This window comes from Chrysemys picta, chromosome 1 (genome assembly GCF_011386835.1).
Source record: "Chrysemys picta bellii isolate R12L10 chromosome 1, ASM1138683v2, whole genome shotgun sequence".
Classification (NCBI taxonomy): domain Eukaryota; kingdom Metazoa; phylum Chordata; order Testudines; family Emydidae; genus Chrysemys; species Chrysemys picta.
In genome coordinates, this window is record NC_088791.1 from 220,961,872 (window position 1) to 220,986,272 (window position 24,401).

Sequence of the window (24,401 nt, forward strand, 5' to 3'; positions counted from 1 at the left end):
AGATGTATTACTCAGAATTCTGTATTAATATGACTAGCAAGGAATCTATTTGACAAAAAAAAACATTTCCTGTATCTTTTTTGTTGTCTGTATTGTTACAGACATAGTTGCTGACAAGTATTTTGAAATAAATCACCAAAATAATTGAAGCTGGTGTGATTATATTGTTATTTTGACAAATAAAGTGTGCCGAATTTTAAAATATTGTATGCAGAATTTTAATTTTTTGGTGCAGAATTCCCCCAGGAGTAACTGAGGAAGTGACCCAATCAGTGTTAAGGATGATATGAGAAAAAACAAAATAGAGTTGGCTCTCTTCTTACCCCAGACTATATTGCTAACTTGTGACAGATACACCCATAAATAATAGGTATGCTTTATGGTATGTACTGTATACATACACTTAAGCACTGTGTCATTTGAAGCCGTGTGTTTGTTTTACTTAGAGTTATGACCTCTCATGAAAAACAAATCAATCTGCACAAATCCCTGTCATTTATCTTCTGTTATCATTTGATTTAGTTGGGGTTGGTTCTGCTTTGAGCAGGGGGTTGGACTGGATGACCTCCAACCCTAATATTCTAGGATATTCCCAACTTTGCCCTAGCCAACTCTGGTTATGAGACATGGGGCTGGTCTACACTGGGGGGGGGGGGGGGGAAATCGATCTAAGATACGCAACTTCAGCTTCTTAAATAGCGTAGCTGAAGTCAAAGTATCTTAGATCAAATTACCTGGGGTCCACACAGCGCGGGATCCACGGCCGCGGCTCCCCCGTCGACTGCGCTACCGCCGCTTGCTCTGGTGGAGTTCCAGAGTTGACGGTGAGCGTGTTCGGGGATCGATATGTCACATCTTAACGAGACGCGATATATCGATCCCGGATAAATCGATTGCTACCCGCCGATATGGGGGGTAGTGAAGACGTACCCATGGTGAAGCTTCAGCTTCAGCGAGAGCTCCTTCAGAACCCTATGAGGAATTCTGGCTGAGTCAGCAAGAATTTGCCTAAGGTTTCCATCATGCCCTTCCTCCTCCTCCCAGCTCCTTTCCCCCCCCAAAAAACCCCTCTACAGCATGGTTATGCCTCAAAGGTACAACCCAGCCCTGGTATTTTTACCCTTTAAATAACTGTAGACTGTTTTCATGCCCATCTCCCTCTAATCACATTATACAAATCTAGTTCTTTTAATTCTCTCTCTAATGTTTAGCCATTCTTTTCAGCATGTCACCATTTTGTCACTATTCTCTGAACTGTTTGCTGTTCAAATATATTTTCTGGTAATGAAAGACCTAGAACTGAACACAGTATTCAAATGGATTGATTCTACAGTCCTTTTGCTGACAACATTCCCATCTAAATCAATGGGAGTTTTTCCTGAATTAGTACTGCAAGACTAGGGCCTAGGGTGAAATCCTGGCCCCAATGAAATCAATGGAAGTTTTACCAGAATTTCATCCCTAATATGTAGAATAACCTGAACTTTAAAGAAAAGAACCATTTTCATCTGCTCCACAATGATGCCTCTGACCACACTGAAAAAATCTTATCGATCTTTTCGTCTCGTCTTTCTTAGCTCTCTGCAAGCTTGTTTCTTAACAATTTATGACCTGGATGTTTCCTTTTGTTATCATTTCTTTCCTGGACTCGGCCTTTTCAGTGACTGATCATTTTTCCTTTTAGAAAAATAATATTAGTATTAACTTCAGTTTTTCAAGGCTGATTCTAATTTTGCTATTTCCTGTCCATATTTCTAAACTCTATAGGACACTTGGTATTTTTGAGTCCCTTTAATTTAGTATCCTCTACAAAATCTATTTAACATGCTGTTTAACCCTTCTATCTAGATGTTTAAAGTCTGTTTTTATTAGAACAAGATGCAACTCTGATCTTGGCCAAAAAAACCCACTGGGAACCGCCACCACCAATCTGTCTTGTCATACCCATGCATTGGACATGGAGCAAGAATCAGTCTTCAAATTTCCTGGTTTAATGTTATATAATTGAGGTTTTTATACAACACATCACTGGTTCAGCTAAAAAAAAAAATCAAAGAAACATTTTCTGTTGAAATGCTTTCATTCTGCAATTTCAGGACTCTGAAAAAGCTTGAAACACAAATGCATAAAACCTCAAGAAATAACGAACACGAACATAATGCTGGTTACGGATGCCCTGCTTGAAGTGCAAAATGTGTTTTCTATATGAGCAGCTCTGGAGTTCACACACTTGAGTCCCTGTTCAGTTCCTGAAAAACTGAGCACTTGACAGCTCTGAACATGCTGGAACACCACACTTCCACTTGCTGATAAGAAACATACCAGTTCATGGTCCTAATGCTAAACAAATAAACCATGCTACATCTTGAAAACTTCATCTCTAATTGCTATGAATTCTCCTTTTTAATAGTTACTATTTTATTGGTAGTAAATAAAGTCTTTATGGCTTTTTGCTTAACTCTGAATGTGAAGCCCTGGAAAAGTTTGTCTGATACTGAATAACTTCGTTAATTCCCTCTCAAAATTGTATGCTGGACCTTACCTCGATGTTCTCCTTGTGGGATACAAATGTTTAAAAACCTTTAACATATGGTTATTAAGAGTGTCTATTTCTACAAGCAAATTTAAGAGAAGGACAATTTATAGCTTTCTGTATTTTGCTTACCCTCTTTGTATTCATCTATATCTCCTGAGTTTTTTTAAATTAGAGCCAGAGCCATCCCCAGTGTAATCCCATTGACTTCAGCGGAATTACTCCAGGGAAAGTTTAGTCTATAGTCTGTAAAATAGAGGGAAGGTCTTAATAACTGTCTCTTCAGTAGCGTTATACTTAGGGTGACCAGGTGTCCTGATTTTATAGGGACAGTCCTGATATTTGGGGCTTTTTCTTAAGTAGGCGCCTATTGCCACCCACCCCCGTCCCGATTTTTCACACTTGCTATCTGGTGAACCTAGCTATACTCAGAGCTGTACCATCAAGCAGTTCTTAATTTAAACACATCTACCTGCACCTACTTACTGGAAAATGCTTGAGGGTTTGATGCATCCAGAGCTCTGGGGGAAAACACATGAAGATATAGATGCCTATGGAAAGTCTATTAAATCCTTGTCAGTCAAAGTACCATACAAGAATCTCTCTGCTTAGGCAGCAACAGCATAAATAGGAAAAGCTGATCACCACAAACGGCTGCTTGCACCCAATCAAAGTTCAAGAGGATCATTGCCCTCCAGAATCAGCTGCTGCAACAGCCACTGATAAGAAACCAGTTAAAGAAGGAAAAAGCAAAAGCAGGTGTTCAAACCTGAATTGAATAATACACATTAAAGCTAGTGATAGGCTCGAAACAAAACTCCAGGTATGGCCACCCATGAAGTTGCAAATTCCTAACTAGAATCCACATTTCACACCCCCTCCTCACTATCTTTATAATGGATCAACCTAAAACTCTAGATCCAAATGCTCCAAAACTTTGCAGTGTTAGGAATCTGATTCTGAAATGTTCAGCTTGGGTCTCTCTCTAATTTCAATTCACATAATATATGTTTTACACTTATACCTAGGTATCATGAGATAGGTACATCTATTTGTAATGTACCAATGTACATGCATTAACACACGTATAGCAATACACATCCAATACACACACATTATATAATCCATCCCCAACATATATGTTGTTAAAAAGGATCATCATGTAGAGGAATAGGGGAAAAACTTAAATTAACATACATTTGAGTAGAACTGGGAAAATACTGAAGAAAAAATTGCAAGTACTGTATTAATTTAATAAAAAAAATCAACAGCCCTTTGTATTAGTTTTCTGTTATCATTAGTACAAGTGATTTTTCTTGTTCTCATGAATGGTTGCAGAAAGCAAAACAGTCTCACCAGGAGAGGTGGACAGGTGTCTGTGCAAATGTTCATAGGAAAAGTGTTTCTATCGCCACCTTGATATCTCTGATTTCCCTCCTCTTAATTTGAAGAGATTCACTCACCCATCAGAGCAGAAACACATCCCCGACAGCGAACCGTGGAAGAGACGGCCAAAGCAAACAGCTGGCGGACAACCCACAGGGTGAAATATGTCCCAGGAAGCGTTCAGCAACCAGATGAGACTAACCAACACATCTGTACTGCGCCCGTTCCCTGATCGCTGGCCAGCAGAAACAAAGGGCGGACACTCGGCGCATTAATGGTTCGCACGACTTCTGCTCTAGTCACTGCAGAGAGCTTGTCCCGCTCTCGCCTAGGGTCTGAGCGCTCCTTCGCTGGGAGAGACAGGCAGACCCCCCCCCCCAATTTCACCCTCCCCTGCATGGTCCCCGCGGGGCTTCCGTGCAATGCAGAGGAGAGCAGTGCCCTGGGCCGGTCCTGGTCTACTAACCTGGCTGTGTCAGCAAATCCGCGGGTAACAAAGGGCAGCAGGGTGGCTAGCAAAGCGCTGCAAGCGATCGGCCCCATGTCTGAGCTGCAAGGAGAAGCGGGGGGGAAGCTCTGTGCTGCTGCCTTTGTGGGTGTGATTTGCCTCCCCCTCCCTCCAGTGCCAGCTCGGGGCTCCTGAGCGAGGTTTAGCAGCAGCCAGGGACAGCCAGCACCGGCGGCGGGCGGGTGAGCAGAGGAGGATTGCGGGAAGCTCCGCCAGCGGGGACATCCACACCGCTGCCCCCCACCCTCCCAAACGCTGCTAGTCCGGGATCTGGTTAAATAAAACACGGGTAGGCTGGGGGCGGGTCACTCGCTTCCACCGGGGGACCCGCCTACAGCAACACACACGCTGGGCTTTGCACGCTGCTGCCGCTTCAAAGCAAGTGACAGAATGACCACTGAGCTTGGGATGCGGGGAAAGGTGGGCCCAATCAACCCAGTAATTAACCCCCCCCAACCCACCGCAAAGAGAGAGAAAAGAAATTCAGCATTACCCAGATTCTTGCTTGCCGAGAGGAGGGGAAGGAAGAGAAAAGCAGACGGCTTCACCTGTGAAGTGGAGGCTGATGGCACCTAATTCAGGAGGTAAAACAAGGGTGACACTGACAAGTCCGACTCCTGACAAACCCCGCTTACAGAAGTGGTTAATCATGGACAGTACAGTAACCATGTTAGCGATGGACAGTACAAATTCCCATAAACATTCCCACGCGTTTTGTGCTGGCTTTCTGCAAACAGCGATTGATTTTAGTGGTGCAAACATGAAGGAAAGTGAATTTCAGGCATACGTGTATTTACAAACCAAGAGTTTCATGTTTGCATTTATGGGTATTCTCTCCTCCAGCTGCCCCCGACCCCCCCCCCCCGCCATGGCAAACATTTATTGTTATTTAACATGTTTAGTATGACAGTGCCTAAGACCAGCCAAGAATGGGACTCCCTTGTGCTAGACACTGTACAAACAGAGCGGGAGATGGTCCCTGCCCTGAAGGGCATGAGCATTCATTCTTAACACATCCCACCAGGAGTGCTGGAAGAATTTATATAATGGGGTGCTGAGCCTGTAAACCCTGTATATAATGGAAACCAGTTCAAACAGGGGGCACAGCAGCACCTCCAGCAACCCTGGTTCCAGCACCTATGTATCCACATATTTCTATTTTCTTTTCTAGATAACTTTGGAGATAAGAAGCTGTTGAACTTCCTAGGGAATCTTGGCATTTGTTATATATCTAGTATTCTCCTGAGGTATTTTTTCTTCCAAAGACATTTAGACATGTGTCTATACTTTTGGTGGATTTCCAGCTTTCACATTCCTATACTAAGGTGGAAATAACATTTAAGTTAAAGAGTGAGAGTTTGGTCTTTAAACTATAGATTTTCAGTGACCAAGTCTTGTTCAAGCTAATGAAAGCAGCTGCCACCTTGCCAATTCATGACATTATTTCCTTCTGGACATCCCCCTGGGCTTCAGTGCTACTGCCAAGATATGAGAATTGACTCACCCCGGTATTCCTTTGCCTTCTAACATAATGCGTGAGTTCAGAGCTGCTGGGGTTCTCAGATTTATTTATTTTTCATAACTATTAACCCTTTCTTTTGTGATACTTTCAATCTTGACTTGCACGTTGGCTGAACAGCCACTCAGAAGAGCTGTGTTGTCAGCAAAATTTAATCTTCTAGTGTCCTGTTGTTGACCCATGCAATGCCTGTTTTGCATTGGTCTACGCTTTCTCTCATAATGAGGTCAATGGTAATGCCAAACAGAAGAGGTGAGAGAATGCATCATTGTTTGACACCAGTGTCTGTGTTTGTAAATGAAAAGGTTTGCATCAAATAAATACCCAATTCCATCTTCTATTTTCTCCTCCTTATAGAAACAAACCACAAGACCCCAAACATTGGCTAATCACCTGATTTCAAAAGGACTAAACACAGAGGACAGGCAAAGAGCAGTCCAGGATAGACAGGGATGGCAGAGCCTTGTTTGTGCCTTAATGTAGCATTTGGCTCTGGCAGCATGGGAAGGATTCAGATTCAGTTTTCTCACCAGCAATATCTGGGCATGGGTTCGGTCAGTGAACAGAAACAAGGGGCAAACTTTCAATCCCATTTATAGCTGTGCAAATGCAGAGTTACAACAGTATGTATCTTGAGTAACTGATGCCAGAATCTGACTTGATGCAATGTAACTTATCTGAGTAACCACAACAGCTCAAACTTTACCATACTATACCAAGTATATGCAATGCTGTTCACAAACAATTCAGAAAGGTAAAATATTCTCAAAAAGATGTGTGAAATACAGTCATATGACAAATTCAAAATCTGCTATGACATTTCCAGAGCTGAAAAACCCTCCCATAAATTGGTGAAGTAATTTATTCTTTGCAGATTATTCACCCATTTCTAATCACAATAATGAATCTGACTCAATAGAGAGCAGGCAAAGCTGTGCCTTAAGGCAATGCTTCTCAAAGTGGTGGTCTGCGGACCGGTGCCGGTCCACGAGCCATCGGCTGCCGGTCCGCGGCGAGTTTCTGCATTAGAGCGTCAAATAGGATAATAATATAGCATCGGTCCCTGGCACATTGGAAAAAAAAATTGCCGGTCCCCCACATCAGATAGCTTGAGAAGCACTGCCTTAAGGAACCTTGTCTAGTAAAAATACTTTGCACTTGTATAACACCTTCCAGTCAATGATATCTTAGTTCTTTATAAACAATGAAGTCTTGCAACACCCTTGTGAGCTAGGTAAGAAGCACTATCCTCATTTGACAGAAGCAGCAGTTAAAACAAGTTAAATGACATGCCCAAGATCCCACAGAATATCCGTGGCAGAGACAGGAATAGAACCCAGATCTTTGATAGCAACTTCCGTTCCTTAACCACAGGATCAACCCTTTCTACTCTTTGTAAGTACAAGTGTTTTAAGCAGAAATGCTTGTTCAACTCTATCTGAACTCTACCCAGCGTGATCATTAAGTCTCCCCACCATGCTCACATTAAAAAAAAAAAAACAAACAAACAACAAAAAAACACTTACCAAAATATAATATTTTATCCCAAACCCATACAACAGTCTGACATTTCTCTGCATTTCTCATCCAGTCTTGATGTTAAATATCCCATGATGGGCTCCCCTGCTGATTTTTCCTTTGTCTCCTGTGACTGCAGACTTCCTCCCAAAGTGGCCTTGTGCAGACTCTATATCATCTCATAGGTTGCCAATTTTAATTAGGGGTATTCATGAAGGTTTCATCACATGACAATCTTTAATTAAAGTCTAATCTTTAATTCCTGGAGACTCCAGGACAATCCTGGAGGGTTGGCAACTCTATCACATTATCATAGAGGGGGCAACATCAAAACATTAGAGTTCCTTATTGAAAACCATAATTGTAACAAGATATAAAATTGTTGAAAATTAAAATGATCCATAAGCATTTTAAAATGTGTAAATGCCATCCATTGGGGGACTGTATAGGACTGGTAAAGGGATACAGCCCTTTCATCTCTAGGTCACTGGGTCAAATACAGCCCTGTACAGTAGGGAAGAGACACTGTTGCCATTTGACAGCTGGTCAGTGGCCATTGTGAAGTGTATTGGCACTGACGTTGATTGAATGTGTGGTGACTAACTCACCAAAGGGTGGTTACTTCAGGATAGGCTTAAGGTACTTTGGTGAGACAGACTGGAGAAATATGCATTGCCAATATGAGTGTCCTCATATTTGGCTGCCTGTGTGGTCGACAAAGAGAGGAATTCAATTAGTTCAGTACCGTTTAAGGGCACTACATTTCCTTAAAATGTATATTATAAAAACATTGGAGATTTCATCATGCATGTACACTTCTATAGACACTCAATTAATGCAGCCTTTGATGCAAGACATGCCATTAAAATAATGATCAGTGTTTTACTGAGTGAAGGTGAATTTGATTCTGAATTTTAAAATTACATAGTTGTGCACTGTAATTCTTCCCTTCAAAATCATTTTAGATTATACTAATCTATTGATAGGTAATAGCTAGACTATCCAAAGGGCTGCCTTATATTTAGTAAGATAAATTGAAATACTAGATTTCATACAGGATGTTTAGCTTTTGCCAGTACATTAATATTTGCAATTCTGTTTCCTTTTAAGGATTCAGTCCTGGAAGGTACTGAACTATCCTGTGAGATGTTGAGTGTTCCCACTCAGCATTTGCCAGATTAATCCCAAAGGCAGGGTTCAAATGAGAGGCTTTAAACAGTGAAAGAACCCAGTGAAATGGGACATAGACTTTACTCATGCTTGGCATCTGAGTTTGGTTTTACTCTAGGCCTCCTTTATACAAAACCTACCCCCAGAGTGCAATGGCCTTCTTCTGAAGCTACCAAGGCCCCATCTACATTGTTAGCTTTATTGCAACTATAAAGGAGTCAGGGAACTTGGTTATAACATATTTCTCCCCTAATCGCCAGTAGTTTAAAAAAAAAAAGTTAGTAAACTAACCTAAACCAGTCCCCATATTCCTCAAATGGGCAACTCCATTTTCCTGTGTTTACATCAACAACACTACTGCCAATCTGGTTACAACATGATTAAAAATTGTAGGTGGTTACCACAGAGCCATGTCCCTTTAAACATGTTCCACAGTACAACATTAAAACAGGTTGTAACCAGGTCCCTCGATTTGGTTATAGTAATATTGTAGACAAGGCTTGAGAGTGTGACATCTTCAAGCCATGTGACCTCCACTTTGCCAAACACTCCGGAGGTTCTTCCCAAACACAGACCTCCTGCTTTGCTGTGGGGCCTGCCTGTCAATGAATTTCCTTTCAATGGAAGTTAGTACTCACACTCATCCATAGTAAATGTTTACTCAGCTAACTCAGAGATGGTTTGGGGCCTGTCCACTTCGTGAGATCAGACTGAAGTTTATTCTGAGGACAAAAGGAAAAAGTGAGAACCCAGCTTCTAGCAACTCTTCCACCCTCAAATGCCTTGCACTAACTGGGCAATTACCTTTCAAAGACTTGGGGCAATCGGTCATCTGATGAGAGCCATCTGAGCTTTGGTATAAATACGGCAATGTCATTTAGTGCCGGTGGGAAAGGTGACGCAATATCCTGAGAAACAGGGGAGCTGATATCAGTCTTCTGTCATTCCTATTTATTAGCTGAGATCATCCTACTCAGATATGGTAGAGTCATATGAGAAACAGGTGTGTACTGCAGACTCTTTTGAATTGTTCATTAATGTCATTAAAGGAGCAGCAGGATGTTTAATTTCCCCTTGGATGGATTACTAGCCCCTCAAAGCAGAACCCTAACCAAACACTTATACAAGGCGACTATATCCCTGGATGATTTCTCCAGGATTTCTCCACTTCACCTCTCTCTGGGCTATTATTTTGTTTTCCTTCCTGACCTTCTACACTACTGAACTCTAAATGTTTTTAATCTCTAGTGTGTAGAAAGCTCAGTGAGGTGATGATAACATTTCCACCCAGACCTTTCATTTTTTCCTCTCTAAACAAAGCACACAGGCATAATGTAAATTCCCAAAGTGACAGATTTACACTGCTTACACATTCTATGGCCTCCCTTTGGGTAACAAGAGTATTATGCTGACAGCATGGAAAGCACAAGAATCAACAATACTGGGAGGTTATCGCAATAAACATAGTATAGCTAAATAATTAGCACATAAAATGTCCAACCCAAACTTCCTGGATTCCAGCCAGCCCCCCAAACAATACACAAGGCACATGCATTTAATAGTCTAGTGCTTCAAAAGGCACTACTACCCAGGTTTAAAATGATGGGACAAATTCTGCTCTTTCAAAATTCATCTGTATGATTGGGCAAAATCTGAACTAAACTTACAGCAAATTCAATTTACAATGTTTCCTTTTCAAATAGTTACAAAAATAAGTGATTTGTTTTCCCCCACAACAGACATACACATTCTTGTTTGTACCAATGGCAGCATATCATTTTAAAATTCACTAACTCATGGTCACTAGGATCAGCTGCTGTAAAGGCCCTGCGTGAGTCTTTGCAGCAGTTATACGAGGTCCCCCCGCCCCACACACTCACACACTATGGGGAACCTTAGTTAAGAGTTTCCTGTATCTTATTCTACATAATTAAATGAACCCTGGACACAAACTGAACTTGCTGAGTGGTGTCAATGATGTCATAGCCATGTCAATTATACCTAGTAATTGCTCAGATATGACCCTTTCCCCTCATTTTAAGAAAATATTTTCCAAAATAATAATAGAACATGACAGGCAATACATTTACAAAGGATTAGTGCACTTCTGGGCCCTTGTATATCTAGCAATTCATCCAAGACATGCACTAATCCCTGCGTAACAAACTATTTCTTAGGTATCCTGGCTATCTGACAGGTCGGTTTCTCCTCTCCCACACATCAGCTTTACACCAGAGTATCACCATTGATTTCAGTGAAGTCACTCCTCATTTACACCAGTGAAGTGAGAGGAGAATCAGGCCCACTGTCTGTTAGGCACAGACCCACGTTGTAGAGTTCAAGGCCCACACGTTGTAGCATTCAAGGAAGTGCACTACATTACTACACCCCTTCAAGGGGTCAGCACGAGCTCTTTTGCATGGTCAGTCAGCTGTGGTGGCCTATGCCACATCTACACTAACTGCTCCCTGCAAATGCCCACTGGAACATCTGACTTGTCCCACCCCCTGCTTCCCAACCCCTTTGGGAGTGGCACATGTTCCAGTGGGCATTAGGAGGGAGTAATCTCTCTGCTAAAGAAGGGCAACTGTGGGACTGCAACTAGGGCTGGCCCCCCATGTGAGGGGCTATGGAAGGACTCTTCTTCTACCCTTCCCTCGGTACTCACACAGGGCCACTCACAATACAGACCAGATGAGAGAGGTCCACAAGGTCACATAAATATGACCACTTCCACAAATCCAAAATCTCTCACAGCTTTTCTTTATTCAGCCATAGATCCCATCTTTTCAGCTGCAGTTTACTTCTGTATCAGGGCACTACTGTTAGCCCACTTTTTACTGATACACTTTATTGGAATCAGAAATGGCAAATCAGGAAAACATGGCCAAGGAATGAGCTCCTCATTGTTTCCTGAAGGTTATTTATGAGTGTTGATGAGTCCCTCATTTGGGGTTCTGGACTTGTTTTCAAGGCCCATTTGCTACCTTGGACTCAAGCAGGTTGAGGGGTATACACTGAAAAGGCTGAGTTTTCAGTGTTATGCACACTACGGCTCCACTTCTACAAAAAATGTATGACTATATGCACATGAGCAACCCTGTTGACTTCAGTGGGACTACTCACATGTGTAAGGTTAATCACATGCATAAGCCTTTGCAGGATTGTGACCTATAATGTCATTGGCTTCAGTGGAAGTCATGTCTCTATAAAGCTGCAGGGTCAGGCCCTGTATGAAACATTGCTGACTGAGCTGAAGTGGTACATATACTGAAAATGGAACAAATTCTACACTTACGGGCCCAATCCTGTTCTTATTGAATCAGTGGGAGTGTTGTAGTTGATTTCAATGGTGTTTGAGCCCCATAACAAGAAAACCCTTCTCCTGGGCCTCTTTGACCTATAGAACCCTTGTCTACATGGAATGAAATCCTGCTTGCCTTACTGACACAAAGTTGCCCTTGAGTTCAACAGAGTCTTGCATGAGTAAAGCAAACAATTTAGCCCATAGACTGTGGCTGTGGGATTAACTTGATTTCTCACTAACACTGAATAATCCCTCTGTATTTCACTTGTCAGTCACATAATATCACTACCACGTTCATATACATAAGGCTGCATTCACTCACACACACAGTGATCTCTGTAAAATTCCCTGATCAATACTAAGGTAATGTAAAACAAGTTTTCATTTGGCTTATGTGATACAATTTACAGTGATTTAAAATACAGATAAGCCTTTTATCCTTCTCTTAAACATTAGAAAGACATTTAATTCATAACACATTTTAATTTACAGATATTTCATTGTGTTTAAAATCAACAGTTCTCTCACTGCGGGATTTCCACATTACTACACAGTTTTTTATACTCCACAAGCCAAATCTTGCTCCTAATAATCACTTGAGCAGTCCTATGCTAAGTACATAAAACTGCTCCTGTGGGTAAGGCAAGCAGGGTTAAACCTAACATAAGCCTCAGCTAGGTATTATACTGAACTTTGTTTCTCATGACTATGGCTACCAGCAACAATTCCTGCTGAACTGGTACTGAAATGGTTTATTACTAGTGGAGATGGAACACATTCATTTTCAGAGCCATTACAGAAAAAAAAAAATTCTTGAGACTTAAAAACCAAGCGGCATTGTGACCTGGCATATGGGGTTACAGCACCACTCAGGTTTGGCCTGGTGGCCCATTCATTGGGACAGTTTAACTGTCAGATCCAAAATTTAGATTCTAAAAATCCACACTCGTTTGCCATCCAACCCCGTAGGCACCTAAATTCTCTAGATGCCTAAATTTCTGCCAATATAGTCCCTGGATGCCTAAAAATCTGCCAGTGGGAATGTGCACAGCTACCTAAGCCCTGATGGTTGGTGCCGAATTAACACCTAAGCCCCAGCAGCATCCTCAAACAAGGCATTCTCTCTCCTATCTCACCTGATCTAGTAGGCATGCATAGAGGCTTCCTTAAAACATGCCTACTGGAGGAGAGCAGCATCAAACACAGGTAGAGGAGATGGTGTCTCCTTTTATCCTGTAATCCCAGAGTTAGAGCATTCACTCAGGATGTGGGCAACTCTGCCTGAGAGGAACAAGGACTTAAACTCGGGTCTCCCCACCCCCAAGGTGAGTCTCCTAGTCACTGGACTATGAAATATTCTGGGTCAGTTGACACACATATAGACTCGCTGCTATAGTTGTTTTCTCCCCACACCCCAGTGTAGACATCCACAAAGAGGACTTAGATACCTAAGGGCTAGATACACTAACTCCTATTGGCTTTCAGTGGGAGCTGGATACCTAAGTGCCATTTGTGCCTTTAAAAACATCTATCTACCCCCTTAAAAGAGCCATTCAAGTGTTTTAACATTGGTTCCTAGGGACCCTGTACTGACAACCTTTGCCAGTTTCCTTGTATAGAGTGCCAAACTAGCTGTGCACATCCACCATACCAAATCTACTTAACTGACTCAGTGGTGAATGACAATGACAACATAACAGAGGAAAAGTGCAAAAAAACAAACAAAAAAACCCAAGTGAGAATAAAAAGGACAATTTTTAAAAATTAGAGCCATTTTTACTAAGACTTTCTAGGATTCAATGTTCTTATGATAGTTTACCATTGTTACTTTTTTCTTAAAAGTTGATTGTTTTAAGATGCTGTTAAGACAGATGGGTGAAGTTGTCATGTCTGTTAGAATATCATACGATTGCTTCAGTCTGTCTAATTTCAGCATAGACAAAAGTGCATGGATTTACCATAGGAAGGCAATTTCCACAGCCTGACAGGCCCAGAAGCTCAGCCTCAATGGGTTATTCTGCATAGCACTGGGAAAGGAAGCAAGTTTGCACTTGGTTAGTTTTATCCTAGTTGTTCAGTTTCTCTCACTCCCAATAGAAATGACAGGCACATTAAGGGCCAAAAGCAAGGACCATTCAGGGAGGATACTGCCAGACACTACTCAGGTTCACCCAGCTCTGTGGCATGGTAGAATGGCTTTGACTGAGCCATGCTTTTCTCTTCCTGATCCTCCTCTTCCACTTCTCTGGAGCCCATATAGTCAATGTAAATGCTTCATTGGGAATGGGGGCTGGGGGACGGGAAATGAAATCATGTGGAGCCAGAATACTCCCCTTCCTTGCTTCTCTGGTCCAGGCTGCAGATGTCCCTTCCACACTCACAAGAGAAAGGGGAGCATTTAGGACTTTTATTTTTTAAAATGAAATCCTTGATCCTGAAGAATGCTGCAAGTTCAGGGTGAAGAACCTAACACCAAACATTCAACATATAAAGCCCCACATTTGACATCATATTTCCCCCATCAGGTTTTTTAAACATTGATTCCTATGCAGTCTGCCCATACAACCGGGATTGCCATTTCCAGCAGCTTTATGAATGAATGTAATAAGAGACCCCTATGTGGTTTTGACTGAGAATTTTTACAAGTATAAATTCCTGGCTTTTGTCATGATTCCTTGGTTTTGGCTCCCCTTGCTAAAAAGCTGTGGACTATTTTACTATTTTTTTACATACTGAAATGTAGGTCTTTTGCTCCTTGACTACATACGTCTGTAACAAGAAAATTCAAGTACTGTTGATCCTCTTTATATGAGATTTTCCATATGTTTGTCTAATAAAATAGAATCTCTGTCATAGCTGTCTTCTTTCTGACAGAAAAAGATGACTTTAAAGCCCATGCAGTGAAACTACTTTTAAAAATGTAAGGGTGCAAAATGTACACCTTTACTAGGTTACATTAACATGTTAAATGGTAACTGATTGCCTTGTAATTCAACCCTTTGGAGCTTTAAACTTTATCAGCTTAACTCCTTTTGATGTTTTGAAATAAAATGGCTAGCACAGCATGGAAGGAGGGGAGGGCTAGCTCAGTGGTTTAAGCATTGGCCTGCTAAACCCAGGGTTATAAGTTCAATCCTTGAGAGGGTCATTTAGGGATATGGGGCAAAAATCTGTTGGATGATTTAATAGGGGATTGGTCCTGCTTTGAGCAGGGGGTTGGACTAGATGATCTCCTGAGGTCTCTTCCAACCCTGATATTCTATCTTCCTATGGAAGAAAGGTGAAATTCATCTCGCCCCACCAGGAAGCTGGGTTTTGTACCAGGGACTAGGCAGGAATGAAAGTAATTTAAAAGACTTACTGGTTCACAGGGTGGCCAGGGTCCTAGGCAAGGTGGGGGCAGCTCTGGGGGCCCAGAAGGAGCAGGGCTGGGGCCAGACAGCCCTTCAGCATTGTCTGGCCCACGCTGCCTGGGGCTCCAGTGGTGATTTAAAGGGTCCTGGGACTCCAGCTGCTGCTGGGAGCACCAGGCCCTTTTAAATCACCAGGCTCCAGGGCAGCTGCCCCTTTTGTCGTTCCCCCCCCCCCCCCCCCCGCCACACACACACACACACACACACACACATCAGCAGCCCTGCCAGTACCTGCTGTATGCCGGTTCACACTGACGGCCACTATCTTACTGGTACACCATACCTGCCCACTTTCACCTCTGGGACTAGGTGAGGATTGTCTGGATGGAATTTACCCCACATGTTCTACAGGAAACATGACACCACAGCTGCTGTTTGTCCAGTGTATTGGATAAAATAGTCACTGCTGCCCAGAGCGATCCCTATAGAGGGTTTGGGCCATCAGATCTGTGTAAGCTTGCCTCCTGTGGATACTACCTGGCCTGCCCTCAATGACCATCTCAATACTGGCTTGTTCAGTACCAAGATGGAAATTCCTTCCTCAACACACAGGGGAAGCAGAGGACTTCCATCTAGTAAACCTTGACCTCACACAACTGGTTGACAGGAGGGAGCATAGGGGAATCCCTTTTTCACAGAAGTGATATCTGAAGGAGATCCTCAGTTTCTAATTAAAAAAAATCAAATGTCTAGCCTGTTCTCTTGCAAGGACAATTATGAAAACATAGACAGTTATAAACCAGTTGTTAGGGTTATTATGAGAGCTGTCGAGAACTGGAATTTCACATTTCTGAAAATTCTTCTGTTCTGAATTGGAATGAAGAGATGGGAATGGAAAGTTTTCCACAGGAAAGACAATTTTTAAAAAAATTGCTGAACTGAAAAGGAATTTTTTGAAAGCTTCCTCCCTGGCCAGGGGGCCCAGGAACTGAGCAACAGCCTGCTTATCAGGTGGGTAGTCCAGGGAGTCAGCTAGCCTGGCAGCCCAGAGAAGGGGCCAGTCAGGGAGCCAACCAGCTGGCTTCCTAAGTAGCCTGCCACCCAGAGAGCCCTGAGAGCTGGGGATCCCGGTAGCTCTGGCTCTGTGGCAACCCACCTGACAGGCTGCAGAGGAGCCAAGTGCTTTTGAAGCCTGGAGAGCTCCAACTCAAGTCCCCTGCCCCGTAGGCTGCTGGGGAAGTTGGCAGAAAATAGTCTGGTTTCCATTAAAACGTTTAATGGAATAAACGTGTTTCCAAGGAACATTTTGATTCCATTATTTCAGCATTTTCCATCAGAAAATTTTCAACCAGTTCTAGTTATTATTTCATAACGTTTCTACTGGAGTAGTACTTATAGGCCACAACCGCATTAGGCCCTTTGTAATGAACACCTGTAAAGGGGGTTCCACTCATCGCAGGTGTGCCTCCTCAGGGATGGGACCAGGAATTAGTTCTCACTCCATCTGGTACCCCCTTCCGTCATTTGCTCACACTATGGTCCCGCTCTGTGTCTGTTTTGGGGTGCTCCCTCTTCATGACTCAGACCAGGTCATTATGTTGTCCTCCCACCACTTCTGGGATAGTAACATCTCCCCACCCCCACAAGCTGCCTATATGCCATCTTAGGCAGTCTTCTGTTCCAGCTTCTCCTGTTGTGCTAGTGGCTAGTAAACAAAGCTAGACCAGCCCACTACTCTGGGTTCCGGCCCAGGGACCTTATGACTAGCAACATAAGTGTGCTCAGTGATAGACCTTGTTGATGTTTCCCTGGATTCCTTCCTACCCCTCTCTATCTCCTTGCCTATCTCTGGATTTACTGCCAGAGCTTCCTCTGCTCCCCATAGCTACTTCACCTCTCTAGGCCTCTTATAAGGCTGGGTCTACACTACCCGCCTGAATCGGCGGGTAGAAATCGACCTCTCGGGGATCGATTTATCGCGTCCCGTTGGGACGCGACAATCGATCCCCGAATCGACGCTCTTACTCCACCAGCGGAGGTGGGAGTAAGCGCCATCGACAGGAAGCCGCAGAGGTCGATTTTGCTGCCGTCCCTACAGCGGGGTAAGTTGGCTGCAATACGTCGAATTCAGCTACGCTATTCGTGTAGCTGAATTTGCGTATCTTAAATCGACCCCCCCCCCCCCCCCCGTAGTGTAGATGTAGCCTAAGACTCCCTAGGGCTTATTCTCTTTATGGATTACCTCCTTATCCCTGAGCAACTCATTTTCCATCCAAGGAGTAGCCCCTTCCTGGCAAATTATAATGCTACCCCACCTGGGCTTCATCTGCCATTAGGCCCTAGCAAGCCCTGGTTTCCCTCCAGCTGACGCATCTAAAGTTAATTGGCCCTTTCTGGCCCACATTAACTCACAGAGGGCTTGTGCAAAGTGGATATTCCATCATAGCACCTTAGAAGCATGTAAGAAGTGACCTGCCCCCCAATCATGAAATTTCAAATAATAATAGAGTTGTAATCTTTTGTTGTTGTTGTTCTTTATAGAAATATTTTCAAGCTTTTCTCCACAGCTATGAGGGTTAGATACTTTTTTTCCCCAAAATATGAAAGCTGAGATACTCCATCAGCTAGGATCTATTTCTGCAGCAAAAGGCTGGAGAGCTACAGGTGCCTATGTAAAATGAGCCAGTTTGGGGTGCAACTAAAAAATCCTCTCCCCAATAGCTGAGACCCCAAGCACAATGGTGGGAATGTGATTACATCTGTTACCTTTTGGAGACTGGTGCAAACTTCTTTTTGCAGGCTGGCTCCGGTTGTTAAAATATTCTGCCCTCCCTGGGTTAGTCTAAACTAGAGGATGCCCCCCACCCCCTTCCCTGTTGTAACTGGAGTTGATTGCCAATTAACTTCAGTTAGCTAACACCTTTGTAAATGTCATCAACTCAACAAAAGCTCGATCCAGGACACAGGTAAAATAAACCACAAATGTTTGTGGATTATCTAGATTGTCATCTAAAAAGGTATTCACTAGAAGTCAATTTGAGCCTCAATAAAAGCAAAATCTATAGTCTAGGACACGGGTGGGCAAACTTTTTGGCCCGAGGGCCACATCGGGGTTGCGCAACTGTATGGAGGGCTGGGTAGGGAAGGCTGTGCCTCCCCAAACAGCCTAGCCTCCCGCCCCCTATCTGCCCCCTCCCACTTTCCACCCCCTGACTGCCCCCCTCAGAACTCCCAACCTATCCAATCCCCTCTGCTCCTTGTCCCCTGACCACTCCCTCCTGGGACCCCCACCCCCTATTTAACCACCCTGTCCCCTGACCCCATCCACATCCCTGTCCCCTGACAGGCCCCCCGGGACTCCCACTCCCAACCCTCCCTGTTCCCCATCCCCTGACCGCCCCCCCAGAACCTCTACCGCATCCAACTACCCCCTCGTCCCTGACTGCTCCCCAGAACCCCCCACTCCCTTACCCAACTCCACCTCTCCCCGCCCCCTTACTAGCAGCAGGAGCTCGCAGCCGCGACACCCGGCCAGAGTCAGCTGCACTCCCCACGCTGCCCAGCAGGAGTGGCGGGCCAGAGCATGGCCCGTGCGGCTGTGGGGGAGGGGCCGGGGACTAGGCTTCCCGGCTGGGAGCTCAGGGGCCAGGCATGATGGTCCCGCGAGCCATAGTTTGCCCACATCTGGTCTAGGACATACTCTCTTGGCCTGGGACAGATGTGACTGTAGTTTACATGCTGTGGATGCATCTGCCCTTGTTTCCTCAGATGTTGCTACCCTCCTTTCCTGTAATCCCACTCTCCCCCAGGACTGTTTGGACTCAGAGATGTACCGCCATCTCTGCTCTCATGCCCTTCGCTGGCTAGCTACTCCTACAGAGGGGTCAAGCTGTCACCACCTTGAGTGGGACTCCTACAGCCACTATAACTGAGCACCCTGCAGTGCTGGTGCCTATCTGGATCCTGAAGAGTTGGGATTGGGAGAGAGCCTCGTGTCCCCCTCCCCTAATACTCTTCACCAATCCAGAGAAACCAGCTTCCCCACCCACTTGGGCCAATTAGTGCTGATCAGTCAAGGAAGATCGGTCTATAACAAGAACTAAAGGAAAATCATCCCCAAGTTCCAAGCAGGCCCCCAACATGACACGAGGAGACTTGCTCTTTCGTCAGAGTAGCCACCCCAAAGCCAGAAATCCCAGATGACCTGTCTGCCACCATTGTTGCTGAAAAATACTGCAGAGCAATTTGTTTGCCATCATCACTGCTTCTGTGAGGAAAAGCTGTAAGGTGAGGGGAAAGCCTAGAGGTACTGAGCCAGAGGTGGAAGGATTATTGGACTCTTTTGGCAGGGGGCTTAGGGTAAGAAGAGTATGGAATTGATGCGGGGGAGGTTGGTTATTTTATTTATTTTTAGATAGAGGAGGGATTTATTTTATTTATTTTCTCTTTTGAATATTTCATGTGCCTGCCAGCTGGAATTCCCAACAGGCCAACTTGGCTTTGGAACAGAGCAATGGATGGGGTAAAGCAGGGATTGGCAACCTTTGGCATGCGGCTCACCAGGGTAAGCACCCTGGTGGTCCGGGCTGTTTGTTTACCTGCCGTGTCCGCAGGTTCGGCCAATTGCAGTTCCCACTGGCGTGGTTCGCCACTCCAGGCCATTGGGGGTGGCGGGAAGCGGCGGCCAGCATATCCCTTGGCCTGCACCACTTCCCGCAGCCCCCATTGGTCTGGAGCGGCGAACCGCGGCTAGTGGGAGCCACGATTGGCCAAACCCGTGGATGCGGCAGGTAAACAAACTGGCCCGGCCCGCCAGGGTGCTTACCCTGGCGAGCCGCGTGCCAAAAGTTGCTGATCCCCGGGGGAAAGGTACACAGGCTGCTAGACAGCTGATTGTCAAGCAAAAACAGTCTAATGGAATCAGTTAGATCGTCCATTCAAGTTAGCAGTGAAAAAGGTTATATGTGGGTGTTTTTTGCCTAAAAAGCAGCATAAATATGTTGTGATTTACTTAGCATGCAGACAGAATTGAATCCAAATAAAATCTTTGACTGAGCTAGAGTAAGTTACGTGTTCTGTGTGCAGCTGTCAAGAGATTTTTGGAGACATGCCTCTACTTTATACACAGGAGGGTATATTTGCCATGATACTGGCCAGAATTGGTTTGTTATCACAACTGCTGGTGTGCATACTCTAGTTACAAAAGAATGAACAAAACTCAGGGCATCAGGATTTATAGCTATTAAAGTACTGGCAATAAAAAAATTCAGTAGCTGACAAATTAATGAGATGTATTTCCTTCAGAAGACTAAGCAATCTCTTTTTTAGTTAGAGTTTTTTCAGATTAAACATGTTCCAGGTAAGTTCGGAAAGCATGGATGTGATGAAGCATAAGGGGCTGATTTCATAGAAGGGAGTAGAAACAATGTCCTTCCTTCAAACCCAGAGGAAGAAAGTTGAGTATTATTTATTATACCCAAGGCTCCTTATCTAACCAGCAAAGGGAACTATGCACCTGACCTGTGCACTAGAACAACTAGAGAGAGTTTGGTTACAGTCTGTGTCGTGAACATTAGTGGTTATATAATACCTGTCAGCTGAAGCAGACTGATATTCTTTGAAATAAAGTCTCCTCATGGGTCTCCCTTCAAACCTCTGTTTTTGCCTCCTGCCTCTCTACCCTTGCTCCTTGTGCCATGTGGGGGGCACGCATCCCCTCAAAACCCCACTTCCAGTCCTTTATAATGTCTTTCTCCCCCCTCCCCCAAAAGCAGGCACCCAAAGAGGTTCAAGCAAGCAAAAGAAAAGTCCTCTCCCTTCCCTTATGAGAGAGGGGAGTCTGTAGGAAAAGAGAGAGGCAAGGGTGATGTGGATCTCAGGTAGTCTTCCTGGGTCAGCCCTTTGGGCTTAGTCTAAAATGAGATCTACCTCCAATCCTCTCTCATGAGGCATATTGCTTTGAGGCTGGGTCTTGCTGCTTTAGGAGCAGTAGAGTCTGCTGCTGTCTCCGTCCCAGCTGTCTGCGGCATGGCAGCCTTCCTCTGGCAGGTTTTCCCTTCTAAGCTCCTCCAGGCAGAACAAGCCTTCCAGGTGTGCCTTTTGGTGTTGAACAGGCCCAGTGGAGCTTGTCAGTCACCTCTTGCTCTCTGCCAAAGTGAGGGTGTGTCCCATCACATGCCAATACCATTGTTGCCCCTCTTTGACCTGAGTGGCTAGTCAGAGTTTTGGGCCCTGTGGGTGTTCCAGTTGGGAGCAGAAATTCATGGAGTCTGGTATTTGACTATGCAGTTTTATTTATTTGCACAGAATGTACAAATCCCTGTGTTTCTGAGCTCTGAGGAAATCAAATAGTAGGAAACTACTTATTTTGCTCACAGCACTAAGAGCACTCTTTTAGCCAGCCCCCGTGACCCAAAAATCTCTTCCCAGGTTCATAGGTGCTGGAACTAGGGATTCTGGGGGTGCTGCCTCAATGCCTCCTCCCCTGGCTTGAAGTGGTTTGTATTATATACAGGGTAGTCAGTTTGGTTAAATGGCTCTCAGCACCCCCACTATAAAAGTTGTTCCAGCACTCCTGCCCAGGTTTCTCCCAGGGTCAGTCACCATAATTTCAGTTGCCCTTTCAGGCTGTCTTTCTCCCTCAGTCATCAATCTGTTCTTGTTTGATCTCAGTTTCTGTATGATCACTTCCCAGGCACATCTACCCAAAACAGTACTCAGCCAAAAGCTCCTGGGTGGTTTCACACATACGTTTTATCTTAGGTGGGGTTTATGTGTACAGTTATGTTAATTGAAGGGTAAGTTCAGACCTAGCCAGTCTCAATGAGGTTTTAACCCAACATATAACAAGGTTTCCCCCGCTCATAACTAGGATTACTAGGTGTCCAGTTTTCGACTGGAAAGTCTGGTCGAAAGGGAACCTGTGAAGTGTCTGGTCAGATGTATTCACCAGACACCAAAAGTCCAGTTACTGTGGGTGGGGGTAGGGTCATCACCCCATGCCAGTCCCTGCTTAGCAGGGGCCACCTCCTACCTGCATCTCGTGGACAGGCAGGCTCCGTTTCAGGGTTGCAGCTCCCATCCCAGCCCTGGACCAAAGGGAGCCCAGCTTGGGGACAGTGGGGAGGGAGGTGGAGAGGATAAATTGACAAGGAAGGGGAAGGGGGAAGAGCAGTGCGGGAGGGGAAGGAAGGAGAGGAGCGAGCTGGGGGTAGGGCCTTGGGGGAAGAGGTAGAGCAGGAGTTGGGGGAGGTTCCTGCGCTCCTGCTGTAGTGTCCAGTTTTCAGACATTAGAAAGTTGGCAACCCTAGTCAACACTATCATCAAAACCACTCCATTGCCACTATGTCTTCCCCATATATATCAAATCTTTTGCTATCATCCTACTTCTAAAAAACTCTTTCCTGACCTCCTCAGCTCTCTTAAACAATCATCCTGTCACAAGCTTCTGGAGAAAGAGGTCTCATCTTAGACTTCTACCCTCGTCTCTTAGCTTAATGCCCATCACTATTTTCGCAGAACTGAGAGTGCTTCTCTCTGGATGGTAAATGACTGACTTCTTGCTTCTGAACATAGATCATTCTCCAGTCATTCTATTTAATCTTGATGTGGCTTTCAGTATGACTGACCAGTCTGTTCTCTTTGAACAAGAGGCTGGTGTTTCTGGCACTGTCATCCTGGTTTGAACCTAACTCTTTTTTATTTCTGATTATTTTATCCTTCTCTCATTCCCTCTGAAATGGAATGTTTCAAGGCTCTTCGTTTGGTTCTCTCTATCACCTGTTGTCTTCTGGAATGTCTCATAGCCAGGCTTTCACTGCCATGCAGAAGACACTTGCTGACATTACTCTTATTCATCTCCCTATTTTCCTGGTCTGCTGAGACTCCTGCCAAAATTGCCCTTGAGATTTTTCTCCTGCTTCCCTCTCCCATAATTTGCCATCAATGCCTCACTATTTGTTCAGGTCACTGTTCACTAATTTCCTTTCAAATGCATGGGCAGAGTAGGAAGTGTAGGGTCCATCAGAGGTGTGTTGTGTGCTGCCCTGATTGGTGCTCCGCTCCTTATTCTTCTCATGTATTTCAGATAGAACAGAAAGTATTGATGATGCTTGGGCAGATTGAGAGAGAGGGGAGATAACTGGTGTTAACCCCCTCCCCATGCCAGGAGGATCAGAGGGTAGTTGTGAGCCATGGGACGTGACCAGGTTTGGCGGGTGTGTGTGTGGGGGGGAGGAGGGGGGTGAAGGTAGAGAAAGCAAAGCAGATCTCCCTCATGCCTCTGTCTGGAATTTACTCAAAAATGCCATAAGCTCCTGAGTATACAATAACTCCCTAGTACAGAATGCTTTATAATAGCATCCTTCTGGTGGCACTTTAGGTGAAATAGGAGCTGGTAGACTGGTTCATCTCATCCACTCTAGCTTACTTCCTACAGAATATATAAATTAGAGAAAGTGGAGAGATGAGAACCAGGCAAGGATTATCCAAGCAAATTCTACTTGGGAAGGAAGGGATATGCTCAGAGGTCTTATTCAAATGCTCTAACTACTGTGCAACTAGTCTAGCTGGAGTTATTTGAGAAATCCAGATTTTGGGATGCCAAGTTATGGTTCTGAAAAAAAGGTGATGTCTTGCTTTTCAGCTGAGCTTTGTGAACCCTCTCTCAGTCTCTGTTCAGTATCATGTTGTGCAGTCATTATGATTTTATAAAAAGATAAGTGAATATAATGTAACTGGGATATGCTTCATGCAAAAGGTCTCTTGTAAGCTATCATTACAAAGCTTATAATCTACTGAGTGTGATCATCCTATTTGTATAAATGTACCACTCTTGTATGTAAAGCTAGAAATATAAAATATAACTCTGAGGGCCTATTGTAATTACGCAAAGTGTGGGCCATTAATGGTGGTTTGGAATCTTGATGACTCCCATTAACCAGGACCATTGCCTGCAGATGGCTGTGTTTTACCTGTTAGTCTTCCTGTGTGTGCTGGCAAGTGGGTAATGAAGTCTTGCAGTGACATGTGATCATGTCACTTGAACTGGAATCCATCTTTAACCTGGTGCTTTTCCAGTGAGGGGGGGTAGAAACCCAGAGGGACAA

General features: G+C 44.3%; 1 protein-coding gene and 1 long non-coding RNA gene across 8 annotated transcripts in view; one reads left to right on the forward strand and one right to left on the reverse strand.

The window, feature by feature from the left end:
* The window catches only part of EGFL6 (EGF like domain multiple 6), a 69,877-nt gene extending 65,138 nt beyond the window's left edge, over positions 1–4,739 (reverse strand). The window contains exon 1 of one of the 6 annotated variants that reach the window (XM_065580650.1): positions 4,386–4,739. In XM_065580650.1, coding sequence (XP_065436722.1) covers positions 4,386–4,462 — 77 coding nt within the window. In that variant the 5' untranslated portion in view covers positions 4,463–4,739. Of the gene's footprint in view, positions 1–3,996; positions 4,270–4,385 lie in introns of those variants that run through there. The other 5 variants (XM_024108761.3, XM_042840169.2, XM_008172067.4 and 2 more) reach the window with 5 other exon arrangements.
* The window catches only part of LOC101939332 (uncharacterized), a 206,828-nt gene that overhangs the window by 36,714 nt on the left and 145,713 nt on the right, over positions 1–24,401 (forward strand). The window lies entirely within an intron of this gene.